The following is a 14,152-nucleotide window of genomic DNA, read 5'->3' on the forward strand; positions in this document are numbered from 1 at the left end:
TTAGAATTAATTATGTTGTACTTTGCTGTCATTTTTTATTATTCCAATAACTCAAAACATGTTTTCCAAGAACCTGTAACTTATTATAACCCTGTTGTTGTCATAGCTGATATTGACAGTAATGTTCAATGTCACAAGACTCATTAGCAGACATTTTGGAATATATTTATATCATGCTTATTTCCATAATGTTATTGTATTTGGCTAATGTGAAATAGGGACACGCGTGTGAGAAAAATTACGCTTAGAATGACGTCACGGTCGTTGTTTCGAATGTCGGGAGCTAGCGCTGGTTAGGAGACCGCGCGCACAGAAGGTATCGATTATTACTACGTTTGTGGAGAGCAAGGAAGGTCGTCGACATCCGCAGCACTTCGTATTTCAGGTACTGCTTTGCCTTAGTAAAATATTGGAAGTTTCGTTAATGTAAACCGATCGATCCGGTCAGATGCGTTCTCTGACTAGCTTAGAGCTTCATGCTAGCTAGCCAGCTAACGTAACGTTTAGTTTTTAGCCACTTGTGCGAAAGTCGTGTTACTTTTGAAAGGTAATCCGCCTGACTAACTTAATTATTGACATTTCATTACCCAGGTAAGCTAGTTAATATTTACATCTAGGACATAAATGACTTCGCTTGTATTGTTTTCAATCACCTAAACGTTAGCAAGTCTCTAGGGCAGGCTAACGTCTTAATGAGATGAGGACGGAATTGTTTTCGACTGCAGACAAACCCGACCTGGGTTAACAATCAGCTGTAGTTACTAATTTAGCTAGCTAATTTACCAGCCAGAGTTAGTTTGCTTATTATTGTCAGTATATGGCAAGAAGTCTAGCAAAGTATCGAACTAGTTAGCAAGACAATGCAGACATTTTTGTGTTCTTTGTTTTCAATTTTGCTTGTCCCGAATACAGCCACCGACGTTTTCCTCATTTGTGTTGCTCGTACTATGTAAACCGATTCAATGGCACATGCACATTCGTGCTGAGTTAGTTGAGCAACACAAATGAAGAAAAAGTCGGTTGTATTCGATACAAGATTAATAGGGAATTGCGATATGTACAGTGCGTTCTGAAAGTATTCATACCCCTTCCCCTTTTCCACATTTGATGTTACAGCCTTATTCTAAAATTGATTGAATTAATTGTGTTAATCTACACACAATACCCCATAATGACAAAGCGAAAACAGGTTATAATTTTTTGCAAATGTATTAAAAATAAACTGAAATACCTTGTTTACATAAGTATTCAGACCCTTTGCTATGAGACTCAAAATTGAGCTCATGTGCGTCCTGTTTCCATTGATCATCCTTGAGATGTTTCTACAACTTGATTTAAGTCCAACTGTGGTAAAATCAATTGATTTGGATATGATTTGGAAAGGCACACACCTGTCTATATAAGGTCCAGGGGCGGTGTGTTCATTAGGGCGATATGGGCGACGCACTGCCAAACGGGAAAAGGAAGGGATTTTTTTCTCATCAATTATATCACGGCAACAGTAGTTATGAGTTTTCTAATCTAGACGTCTGATCTGCCACTAAATGTCCAATCAGGCTAAAGTCGTGCTTCAAATGGCCCCCCCCCCCCCCTTTTGGGGCGATTTCAGTCAGGTTGAAAATCGCCCAGAAGTCTCTCATAGACTCCCATGTAAAATCAATTTTTTTTCAAATATCAGAGCTTTCAATACAATCTCTATGGGTTTCTGAGGGCTTGCACTTACGCGCTTTCGTCATACGTAACATAACCATGAACGTAACTAAGAAAAGAGCGGGTAGCAGCGTCATTCAATTCACGTACTACTATCAAGATGGCTATAGCGTTCAGTGCAACTCGATTGTCTCTTTGAAATAAGTTACTTTTTGTCGGCGAACAAATCCAGATAAATTGGCAACGAAACAATTAGGACCTCCCAGACCAAATTTAATAATTCAACAGGTTTCTACTAAAGGCGGAAAGTCCTACACCCGAGGATTTTCCAAAAATTGGTACGAACGAAAAACCTGGCTAGCAGGCTGCGATGTAGCTAATGCAGTCTTCTGCTACCCCCTGCTTACTCTTTCACCCTGAAGGCGGCACGGCAGACAGCACCGCTTGGACAGCGACTGGTGTGTAACGGACATGCACCATCTTTCAGGAAAGATTAAGAAACATGAGCTGTCAAAGACCCACATGGATAGCTGTTTGAGATTGTCTGCTTTGGGGAGAGTGAACATTGCCACTCAACTGGATGAGGGATACAGGCTAGCTGTCCGCCGCCACAACGATGAGGTTAGTGTTGATAATCACAAGTTTACTGGAGAACTGAAACTGACAAGGCTGACAAGATAGGACCCTTTTGTCCATTGTTATTGGATAGGAACAGAACTTATAACCAGCTCCTGACCTAAATAGATCTTAGCACAACATTTTACTCAACATATCATATTCCATATTCACTATAACAAATATATTTACTACGACATTAGCAAGAACCGCCACATCCTCAGCCGGCTAATCCAGTGTGTGAAGTTTTGCGGAGTGTTTGAGTTAGCTTTGCGAGGCAAAGATGAAACTGAGGGCTCCACCAACCCTGGTAAGCCAACACTTTTGAGATCAGTCAATAAATGCTTCTGGTATTGACTTATATGCTGCCCCTGTCTTCATGTTGTTGCTGGACATATCTTTTTTAAAATGTGTGTAGGTCACCTAAATCATCAGAAAAATTGCCCCCCCTGAGAATTTTTTCAGGAGCCGCCACTGATAAGGTCCCACAGTTGACGGTGCATATCAGAGCAAAAACCAAGCCATGAGGTCGAAGGAATTGTCCGCAGAGCTCTGAGACAGGACCTTTGTGTCAAGGCACATATCTGGAGAAGGGTACCAAAAAATGTCTGCAGCATTGAAGGTCCCCAAGAACACAGTGGCCTTTATCATTCTTAAATTGAAGAAGTTTGGAACCACCAAGACTCTTCCTAGAGCTGGCCAAACTGAGCAATAGGCCCTTTTCACGTGACGTCAGACAACTTCCGTTCTGCCGCGATGCAGGTTATGTTTACATCCGGTGTCGCTTAGGAACGCTTAGCTAGTAGCACATCATTATGGAGTTCACCCAGTCCCTTTCACATCTGCCACCAATACGACTTAACGACGTAGAACGACTTGCTGACAAGTGGTCCCTTACTTCAAGATCGAAGCTTGATAAAGGCTACAAGTTCTTCGTTGAAGGTTACCTGTTTGATTATGAAGGTACGTGTTTATCTTTATTTAGCTTAAATTAGCCCTATGCTAGCGAAGGTTATGAGCTGACGAGTTTCTGTTTTGCAGCCTCTTTTTAATATTACTGCTGTTTGTATCGACCGTAAGATAAGAGTCAGTAATGTATTAATGGCTAATGCTGCGCCCTTTCTCCCAATCACTGTATTGAAACAGTCTCAAGTGTAGTTAACGGTGAGGTGACAGTGAGAGGGCGATGTTACAGGTCCATGAAGAAAAATGAGGAGGCTCATCGGCTTCAGGTTTCTCAGATAAACAGTTCTCTAACATTATGATAAGATAGGTTAAGATAGATAAGTTTTCTTTTTGTTGTGTTTTGAGCTTGTGAGCCGCCTCCTATATGTGTGAAATTAACCATATGCTTGTCATGATACATTTTGGTAATCACTTTTCAGTCCCTAAAATGACAAAATGTAGCAGCTATATTGCATCAGGATTAAATTATTAAACATTTTGTACAAGTAATATATTATTGGATTACAGTAGTATTACGTTTAACGCTGTCTACCTATCCTTACCCCAATCATTCCAGTGGAATCTAGACGGCACTGATCCCTGTTTAATACGGATCCGTCCACTGGCCGATGTGTATCTATCCTCAGGGGGAAAGTGCTGACTGCAAACAAAGGTGCTCCCACGAAGAATCTTAAAACTTGGTCCCTCATCTCTCCTGATCGCCCTCACCCAACGGGCACGTATTTCTCCATCAACAGGGAAATCGTGAAAACTCAGATACGGGAATTTCTGTTTGTTGTTTGAACAAAATGGTACACTGCAATAGCATCTTCTCGAAGATTGTGCCATGCTTCGGTGTTGGATGGGATACTGTTGCGATACAGACACCGAGAGAAAAGAAACAGCTAAATTAACATTCAGCTTTGACCAGGAATCAATATTTATCTAGCTATCATGCACAACAGTATTTGAATAGGTGAGTTACTATACATTCATGAATAAACTAACTGCCTAACAAAGGGTTAGATAGCTAGCTAAGTAAACTTGTTACATTACAGCCAGGCAGCAATGTAACGCTACCTTTTAACGTTATCGGTATCTGGTACTAAGTTGTTGTTAGCTAACGTTAGCCCACTTTTAAGTAACTAAGGCAGTGAACAATTATGAATTAACAATAACGTTAGCAAGTTACAAACCATTGCATATACGTAAACATTATTACTCTTAACTTTACTAATTTAACTTAAACGTACCTTTTGGAATTTCTTCAAGTAGCTAGCTTGCTAGTTAGTGGTCAACAGTTGTATTTTCGTTGAGAAGTCTCAGGTTACGGGCGAACGGAAGTGAAGTTAACCTGCTACGCGGAAAGGCGGAAGTTAGATGACGTCATCGTGAAAAGGGCCTATCGGAGGAGAAGGGCCTTGGTCAGGGAGGTCACACTGACAGAGCTCCAGAGTTCCTCTGTGGGGATTGGAGAACCTTCCAGAAGGACAACCAATCAGGCCTTTATGGTAAAGTGGCCAGACGGAAGCCACTCTTCAGTAAAAGTCACATGACAGCCCGCTTGGAGTTTGCCAAAAGGCAGCTAAAGGACTCCGACCGTGAGAAACAAAATGCTCTGGTCTGATGAAACCAAGATTGAACTCTTTGGCCTGAATGCCAAGCGTCACGTCTGGAGGAAACATGGCACCATCCCTACGGTGAAGCATGGTGGTGGCAGCATCATGCTGTGGGGATGTTTTTTAGTGGCAGGTACTGGGAGACTAGTCAGGATAGAGGGAAAAAAGAACAGAGCAAAGTACAGAGAGATCCTTGATGAAAACCTGCTCCAGAACGCTCAGGACCTCAGACTGGGGTGAAGGTTCACCTTCCAACAGGACAACGACCCGACGCACACAGCCAAGACAACGCAGGAGTGGCTTCGGGACACGTCTCTGAATGTCCTTGAGTGGCCCAGCCAGAGCCCGGAATTGAACCCGATCAAACATCTCTGGAGAGACCTGAAAATAGCTATGCAGTGACGCTCCCCACCAACCTGACAGAGCTTGAGAGGATCTGCAGAGAAGAATGGGACAAACTCCCCAAATACAGGCGTGACAAGCTTGTAGCGTCATACCCAAGAAGACTCGATGCTGTAATCGCTGCCAAAGGTGCTTCCACAAAGTACTGAGTAAAGGGTCTGAATACTTACGTAAATGTGAAATTTCCAATTTTTTTATACATTTACAAAAATGTATAAAAACCTGTTTTTGCTTTGTCATTATGGTGTATTGTGTGTAGATTGATGAGGGGGGGAAACTATTTAATCCATTTTAGAATAAGGCTGTAACGTAACAAAGTGGAAAAAGGCAAGGGGTCTGAATACTTTCCGAATGCACTGTAGCTACTTGTTTTCCCACTGTCAATTATATCTGACCATTCAAGTGAAGTGAACAAGTTGGTTTTGTGGTTTGAAACCTACTGTACATTATGGGTGCCAAATTCTAAACCTAATTTAACAGAATAAGTACAGCCTCTGGATTGGGTAGCCTCCCTGCTAGTAACAAGAAACGGTATTTGTATTGTATCGAACAAAATGTATCACTCATCACCAGTACTAGACAGATATCTGTCAGTATCATCTCTAATAATCTAAACTAATTATCAATCATTCGCACCTACTCCTAGCAGAACCACTCAAAACTGCTCTCCTGCTCGAATGCTGGTCTCCAAGCACTTTTAGCCTTTTTAGGAATGTTCATGTAAACAAATGGCCACTAGTTTGACTAACTCTTCAACCCCATTTCAGGAATATCCTCTCTCCCCCACCCCCCCCCCCCCTCTCTTTGTCAGAGAGCATGGCTCAGGAGACCAATCAGACGCAAGTGCCAATGCTTTGCACTATGGGCTGCGGTTTTTATGGTAATCCCCGCAGCAACGGCATGTGCTCGGTCTGCTACAAGGAACACTTGCAGAGACAACAGGGCGGGGGCCGTTCCAGCCCCCCAGGTGAGAAAGGCTCGGTCACGTCATCGCCAGTGGGGTTCCCGGGAGCAGCTGGTGTGTCGGTGAAGCGCACGACGGCGGAACCCAGCACGGAAGGGGTCACTCCTGCTGAGGAAAGGACATCCAGGTATGCTGACAGAGAATCAGCTTGTCTCTGCAAACAAACACACAGACTGCTCAATGGAATCCATTCAATTGACAGTAAGCTGTTGCTCAAGAGGCTTTGGTGTATCATTGTGTTTTGGAGTTCCCTAGGCTTCCTCCTGGGCTGAATATTGGATTATGGTTTGTTGTTCACCTCATTATTGGTCTGAGTGTATGTGTGTGTGTGTGTGTGTGTGTGTGTCTATAGTCCCAGCCCAGTAACCCAGCAGATGACAGCCATGAGTATCTCCCAGGATACTGGAGCCACTGACTCAGACCGGGCTGATTGGAACGAGGAAGAGGAGGAGGAGGAGGGGACATCCAAAAACCCAGGTTAGAACAACGGGGGAGAAAAAGCTTGATACTTTCTTGGTTTCCAAACTGTTTTCCATGTCTACATCATCAGTAACGTTATATGGCATGCCTCCTGCCTTGTCTTGTAATACATAACTACACTACAGCCACCCGAGGGTGAACAGCAACAGTCCTATATGGGTATCTATGTTTAAAGTTCAGTCAGATGTTATATTTTAACAGAGCCAGTGGGGGAGGGAGCCCAGCCCTCGTCTGATGGTGATCAGACCCCTGACAAAAATAAGAAGAAGAACCGATGCTTCACCTGCCGGAAGAAAGTGGGCCTCACGGGTAAGACTGAAGAGGGTTTTAAGCTGGGTGGACACTACACGTTTTTAGCCTGATCTACAGGCTCCCGATCGGCTCCTGGCGCATTTTCCCAAATTGGAGGAAATCGGAGCAAACCCGGAGTAAAACTTAGTGCTGCAGCCCGTAAAGTGTAAGTGCATACCTGATTTGCGGTTGATTGCTGTCATAGGCTCCTGGGCACTTACGGCGTCCCAATACTTTTTCGGCATGTTGAATATATTCTGCCTCAAATCGGCCATTATCGCCAAGTGTGAGCAGTGCTCAGAGCAGATGCGAGGCATGTCCCTCCGTCAGCCAATCAGTTACTCAGAACAATAAATTATTCTCTTCACCTACCTTACAAGTTCATCTCTAACCATTTTCTCTAACCAGTTTCCGTCCAACCTTTTTATGTGAGTAAAGTACATGTCGGATAAAAAATTATGACAGACCTGATGGAAACTGAAAAATGTTCGGTGAACATTGCAAATGTCAACAAAACCAAATACGCTAGACAAGGTGAGATCTTTTTGTGTTGGTAAAATAAATTCTGCGAGTAATGTTTGGTGGAAACGCTTTTATGAGCAAATATTGATATAACCATCATATGGAAGTAAACGTGGAGTCACGTGATGACATGTTGTGTGGTCCCCCACTATGACTCGTCGGGAAAGCATGCCGTTTATTAGGAGGCTACAGATAACTTATTTTATGATGAACTTCACACAGTGGTGAAAGTGCAAGGTGATGAGCTTGATGCTCCTTTCCAATAAATATCGAGGGTCTTATTCTGGTGACATGATCATCGATGCGTGGCTGCCATTTGACAAATAAAAATCTTGCTCTTTTGTCCATAATAATCTCATGTAGGCTATACGTACGCTCTAGCCAACAGCGCGCAGATTCAACTAGAGTGCACGTGCCAAGACCAGAGTGGGCACACTCTCTATTATATAAGGCACTTTTTCTTTGTGAGAAAACCATTAGTAGAATTAAATGCGATGGAAACCCATTTAACTTGTATTTTTTTATTCGGTACACGGGAATTTAACTGCAAAGGGGATTTTATGTGCACTACGTCATCACACACAGCCTTTTATCTGCAACAAGTCAATTTGATGGAAATACATCTCTGGTGGGAAAATGCACATTGTTTCTATGCACATTTTTGAATATTAGCATGGAAATCTGTCTCCTGGGCTATGTTACAAGTCTTATTTAAACCTGTTCTTACCTCGAGCTCTTTCTGCAAAATCGACAATCCATATTGGCCTCTTTTCCGTAACCAGTCACATGCCCAAATTTGCCTCTTTCTTGCTTTTGTCTTCGCTTTTTCGGAGCATGACAATCGGTAGTGTCATTTTTGGGGGGCATACCGGAGCTCTTTTTTTATATTATTATTATTATTACATCATCAATTGGTACCGAAAGGTAGCCTAAGCCTGTTGTATGATATAATTTTTGAATATACAGTCATGGTCAAAAGTTTTGAGAATGACATAAGTATTGGTCTTCACAAAGTTCGCTGCTTCAGTGTTATGAGATATTTTTGTCAGATGTTACTATGGTATACTGAAGTATAATTACAAGCATTCCATAAGTGTCAAAGGCTTTTATTGACAATTACATTAAGTTTATGCAAAGAGTCAATATTTGCAGTGTTGACCTTTCTTTTTCAAGACCTCTGCAATCCACCCTGGCATGCTGTCAATTAACTTCTGGGCCACATCCTGACTGATGGCAGCCCATTCTTGCATAATCAATGTTGGAGTTTGTCAGAATTTGTGGGTTTTTGTTTGTCCACCCGCCTCTTGAGGATTGACCACAAGTTCTCAATGGGATTAAGGTCTGGGGAGTTTCCTGGCCATGGACCCAAAATGTCGATGTTTTGTTCCCCGAGCCACTTAGTTATCACTTTTGCCTTATGGCAAGGTGCTCCATCATGCTGGAAAAGGCATTGGTCGTCACCAAACTGTTCTTGGACGGTTGGGAGAAGTTGCTCTCGGAGGATGTGTTGGTACCATTCTTTATTCATGGCTGTGTTCTTAGGCATAATTGTGAGTGAGCCCACTCCCTTGGCTTAGGTGTTTTCCGGATGCCCCAAACAATCGGAAAGGGGATTCATCAGAGAAAATGGCTTTACCCCAGTCCTCAGCAGTCCAATCCCTGTACCTTTTGCAGAATATCAGTCTGTCCCTGATGTTTTTCCTGGAGGGAAGTGGCTTCTTTGCTACCCTTCTTGACACCAGGCCATCCTCCAAAAGTCTTCGCCTCACTGTGCGTGCAGATGCACTCACACCTGCCTGCTGCCGTTCCTGAGTAAGCTCTGCATTGGTGGTGTCCCGATCCCGCAGCTGAATCAACTTTAGGAGATGGTCCTGGTGCTTGCTGGACTTTCTTGGGCGCCCTGATGACTTCTTCACAACAATTGAACCTCTCTCCTTGAAGTTCTTGATGATCCGATAAATGGTTGATTTAGGTGCAATCTTACTAGCAGCAATAAGCCTGTGAAGCCCTTTTTGTGCAAAGTAATGATGACGGCATGTGTTTCCTTGCAGCTAACCATGGTTAACAGAGGAAGAACAATGAGCACCACCCTCCTTTTTAAAGCTTCCAGTCTGTTATTCTAACTCAATCAGCATGACAGAGTGATCTCCAGCCTTGTCCTCGTCAACACTCTCACCTGTGTTAACGAGAGAATCACTGACATGATGGCAGCTGGTCCTTTTGTGGCAGGGCTGAAATGCAGTGGAAATGTTTTTGGGGGATTAAGTTCATTTTCATGGCAAAGAGGGACTTTGCAATTAATTGCAATTCATCTGATCACTCTTCATAACATTCTGGAGTATATGCAAAGTGCCATCATCAAAACTGAGGCAGCAGACTTTGAAAATTAGTATTTGTGTCATTCTCAACTTTTGACCACGACTGTACATGGCATGCAATGCATCATCCAGATGTAACGATTGCCTATACCTACACATAGTGGCTCAAATTAACATTTTCTATCTAAAAAAAAATATAAAACACCAAATTATAAAGAATTATAGGCCATAATCACTGTCGATCTTGAATGATAATTATTCACGTTATACGGGTGAAGCGTCCATGCTGCATCTGCATGCCAACCATTTGATCCCAATCAGTTTCATGGGAATATGCATTTCGATCTTATTCTTCTTGAATGATGTAGGGCAGGCTAAGTAGTAATTTTAGAGTAGAGGGAGTTAAGAAGCATATTAAAGGCCCAAAATCTTGATTTTTCTTTTGTTTTATATATATTTCCACACTAAGGTTGGAATAATGCTGTGAAAATAGTCCCCTGTAGCTCAGTTGGTAGAGCATGGCTCTTGCAACGCCAGGGTTGTGGGTTCGTTTCCCACGGGGGGCCAGTATGAAAATGTATGCACTCACTAACTGTAAGTCGCTCTGGATAAGAGCGTCTGCTAAATGACTAAAATGTAAAAAAAGAAGAAGAAAAAAAGAAAGTGAAATGGTTATAATGCCATTTTAGTGTAAGAGCTGATTGAAAAGACCGCCTGAAATTTCAGCCTGTTTTGGTGGGAGAAGAGTTTTGGCCTTCCATGGTGACATCACCATGTGGTAAATTAGAAAAAGAAAGAGTTCCAAACCTCTCTACCAGTAACAGCTAATTTTCTGTTTTCCCCTCCCCGCTCAAAACACTCCCAGACAGTCCTAGCAAAATACTTGCTTGAGAAATTGCTCTTAGCTAAGAAGCTATTTTTGACAATTTTAATTGAAAACAATAACAGTAAGGCACTTAATTGTATACCCAGAAATGATTTGATATTGAGATTAAAAACTGCTGCATTGGACCTTTAAGCCTAATGGCACGTGCTGTTGAGTTCTAACCAGATCGAAAAATAATGCAACCATTCAGCACAATGATAATAAAATGTCATAAGTTGCCTAATTGCGTGATGTTTTTGGTCTAACGGTAGAGCCTAACGTTATGCTATTATATTCGGTTTGTTATGTAGATTACTAATTAATCATTAAAAGATATATCGAGACATATGATTTAAACTTTCTAAACTTGATTAAACCAGCACCATTCTGAGAAGTGGTGGAGAGTCGCTCAGCTGTGCACTGGCTGCACTACACCCCTGATAACAATGCACATAAAGGAACACTGCATCTTCCTCGGTTGCCATGATGATTTCCTTACTACACATACACAAACCTGCCCAGCAAATATAGCCAGATTTGGGCCCCATTGTCCAATCGTACTGTTGCGGAGGTGCATGTACTTTACTGATTACTAGTTCACTACGATATGGCTTGACTCAATCGTTACATATGCAAGGTTCTCTGATGGGTAGAGCCCGTAGAACTGGCAAAAATGTTGTAGTGTATTTCAGCCCTTCGGGCGCACACATATCGGGAGAGCTGATGTTAGCTACTGCCAAGTTCGAAGGGTTTATGAGGCATTGCGCTTGAGTGCAAAGCAGTTTGATTCTGAGTTTGAGTTTTTAGGTGTTTAAGATTCAGACTAGCATCTTTACCCGTGGGGAAATAGAAGCACACAGGGCTTAGCAGTTAGTATTTTTCATACATAACTGATTTATCTTTGTTACTACGCTTAGGCAGCTCTGATTTGATGCTCTCTCAATGGGATGTGTATATATATTCTTTTTTAAACTAAATTCAATCTAATTTGAATACACAGGATTGATCTCCATGCCTATTTGAACGTCAGAACACCATATTTATCACAGTGCAAAAATAGCACACAAGAGACCTAAAGACTGAACATGAAAAATAAATAAATATAACTCACTAACTGTAAGTCGCTCTGGATAAGAGCGTCTGCTAAATGACTAAAATGTAATACCATGGTCCTTATTGGCTGCCACATGCTCCCGAGTGGCGCAGTGGTCTAAGGCACTGCATCGCAGTGCTAGCTGTGCCACTAGAGATCCTGGTTCGAATCCAGGCTCTGTCGTAGCCGGCCGCGACCGGGAGACCCATGGGGTGGTGCACAATTGGCCCAGCGTCGTCCAGGGTAGGGGAGGGAATGGCCGGCAGGGATGTAGCTCAGTTGGTAGAACATGGCGTTTGCAACGCCAGGGTTGTGGGTTCGATTCCCACGGGGGGCCAGTATGAAAATAAAATAATGTATGCACTCACTAACTGTAAGTCGCTCTGGATAAGAGCGTCTGCTAAATGACTAAAATGTAAATGTAAAAATGTATATATATATATATATAAAAAAAAAAAAAAAAACGTTTCTTTTGTTTTTTCAATATTTGCGTATGTGTATTTCATATTGCCTATTCTAAGCGTAGGCTACAGCTTGTTGTATGTAGGTAGTCTACCTATCACATTGCTGTTGATGTAGAGAGCAACATACTGCAGGCTAGTGGTGCATTTCACGGTCCACTGCATTTCACAGTGTACTGCTGGCTTGCGCTCTACTGTGGCGTTGGCCTCTCTTGGAAGAGCCTTGTGCTCACCACCCTCTAAGTAGGCACACTAGTACTACACATCTCAGGTTCTCGTCTTGGTCCAGTTGGTTGGAACTGACCTTGGAGACTCTTGAGACGTCGATATGGTTGGCTGTTAACTTTGTCCATCTCCTCACTCACTAGGCTTCGACTGTCGCTGTGGTAACCTGTTCTGCGCCATTCACCGCTACTCGGACAAACATGACTGTCCTTACGACTACCGAGGTGCTGCCGCGGCCCGCATACGCAAGGAGAACCCTATCGTGGTGGCTGAGAAGATCCAGAAGTTATGAGGACTAAGTAGAAAAGTCTCTGACGTGCAAATTTGGAACAATGGCGGCATGTCATAATACCAGCTAAAATGGTTTCATTTGTTCATGGTAGGATAAGGTGGGTGGGGTGGCAGTGTCACAGCCCCTGTCCGGACGCTCCCTTTATTACCATCTCCCTCTCTCCTAGAGTGACCGTTTGAGTGTGAATGCCTGTGTGGTGAGATGGTCTGCGTGTGTGTTGTTTGCTTGAGAGTCAGGGAGAGTGCAGTAGGGTTTGGTGGGCATTTCATTTTTACTGTTGAGTTAATTTTTATATCACCCCTGTGTGGTGGTTAAAATGAGACAGAAGTGACATGTTTAAGGGCATGCTACATCTCCGATAAGGACATCAGGATGTCGAGTTAAGATCAATACTGGGAGTTTCTGTGTACCAGCAATATATTTTTGAGGGCTTCAGATTAATTTACTCCCAGAGAAAAACACCTTTGTCCAGTTTCTGTCAAATGGGCCTTTTTGTTTTAACTTTTTTTATTTATTTTTTTTACCCTTAGGTGAATCGTTCATAACATGTCAAACAAATTTTCAAGAAATGTTGGTCTTTGATATATATTGACTTATCATACTGATATTGGGTGCATGAACAGTTATTGGAGGGGGTTATCGAGAGAGCCTCGACATAGCTGAGTGAGTTCTGTTTTTTTTATTTTTTCCTGTATGACATCAGATCTATATTAATATATTGTAGTTTGCTTGAATTGTGTGATTGGATTCTATTTATTTTTTTATGATCATTTGGTTGGTTTGTGTACTGGAGGATTGGCAGCATGTCAGCAAATCATTTGATTTGTACTCAACCTTTCAATTCTATTATAGCATTTACATCTGATTATGTAACCATTTGAAAAATACAACTTCTGATATGTGATTGAGTAGAGTCCTGTTAATAAATTCAGATTAGGACTGTGCAGAAAATTCCATTATTATGGAATCAAAGCACAACAATTAAAGTTTCAACTGCAGAGCACAAGACATTGAATGTGCAAGTTAACTTACTCAGTTTTCTTCAGCATCCGGGTCTTTTATAGTTTAATTTGATCTCTGCAGGTTTGCTACAGAGAATAAAGCATGTTCTGCCAATCCAGGCAGGACATAATGTAGTGTTCTCCTTGAATGCCCTCTTCTGTTCCATAGAGCTTACGCTCCTTGTTCCCTAACCACCAGCAGACCACTGATTATATGCTGAATGATAACAGAACTGGTTGGCTATTAATATGTGTGTATTAGTGTTCATTACTACCCTAAAGAAAGAAATGCCGTAGCACTGCTTTCTTTTCCTTTTATTTTCTTTCACCCACCGGTAATTCCTGTGTCTTCAAACGGGGTGGAATTTTGTCAAAGGGTTAAAATCACCCTGGAAGACATATTTATTCT

At 42.2% G+C, this 14,152-nt stretch overlaps 1 protein-coding gene across 2 annotated transcripts; it reads left to right on the forward strand.

Annotated features, from left to right (window-relative positions):
* Positions 1-251: 251 nt before the first annotated feature.
* On the forward strand, positions 252-13,883 carry LOC311131349 (AN1-type zinc finger protein 5-like). Of its 2 annotated transcripts, none has more exons than XM_084164295.1 (5): positions 252-385; positions 5,999-6,322; positions 6,548-6,672; positions 6,877-6,984; positions 12,594-13,883. In XM_084164295.1, the coding sequence occupies exons 2-5, from the start codon at positions 6,048-6,050 to the stop codon at positions 12,740-12,742; spliced, it is 657 nt and encodes a 218-aa protein (XP_084020421.1). In that variant the 5' UTR covers positions 252-385; positions 5,999-6,047; the 3' UTR covers positions 12,743-13,883. The 2 variants fall into 2 exon arrangements, with proteins under 2 accessions (XP_084020421.1, XP_084020422.1); XM_084164296.1 differs by having other exon boundaries at positions 361-385; positions 6,043-6,322.
* The last annotated feature ends 269 nt before the right edge of the window (positions 13,884-14,152 follow it).

This window comes from Coregonus lavaretus (genome assembly GCF_964263955.1).
Source record: "Coregonus lavaretus genome assembly, chromosome: 6".
Lineage (NCBI taxonomy): Eukaryota > Metazoa > Chordata > Actinopteri > Salmoniformes > Salmonidae > Coregonus > Coregonus lavaretus.

Bases quoted from the DNA above. Each gene is read 5' to 3' on its own strand.
- LOC311131349 (XM_084164295.1), top strand. From the start codon at position 6,048: ATGGCTCAGGAGACCAATCAGACGCAAGTGCCAATGCTTTGCACTATG. The intron at 6,323-6,547 runs GTATGCTGACAG...GTGTGTCTATAG, and splicing joins GCTGAGGAAAGGACATCCAG to TCCCAGCCCAGTAACCCAGC. The intron at 6,673-6,876 runs GTTAGAACAACG...ATATTTTAACAG, and splicing joins GGGGACATCCAAAAACCCAG to AGCCAGTGGGGGAGGGAGCC.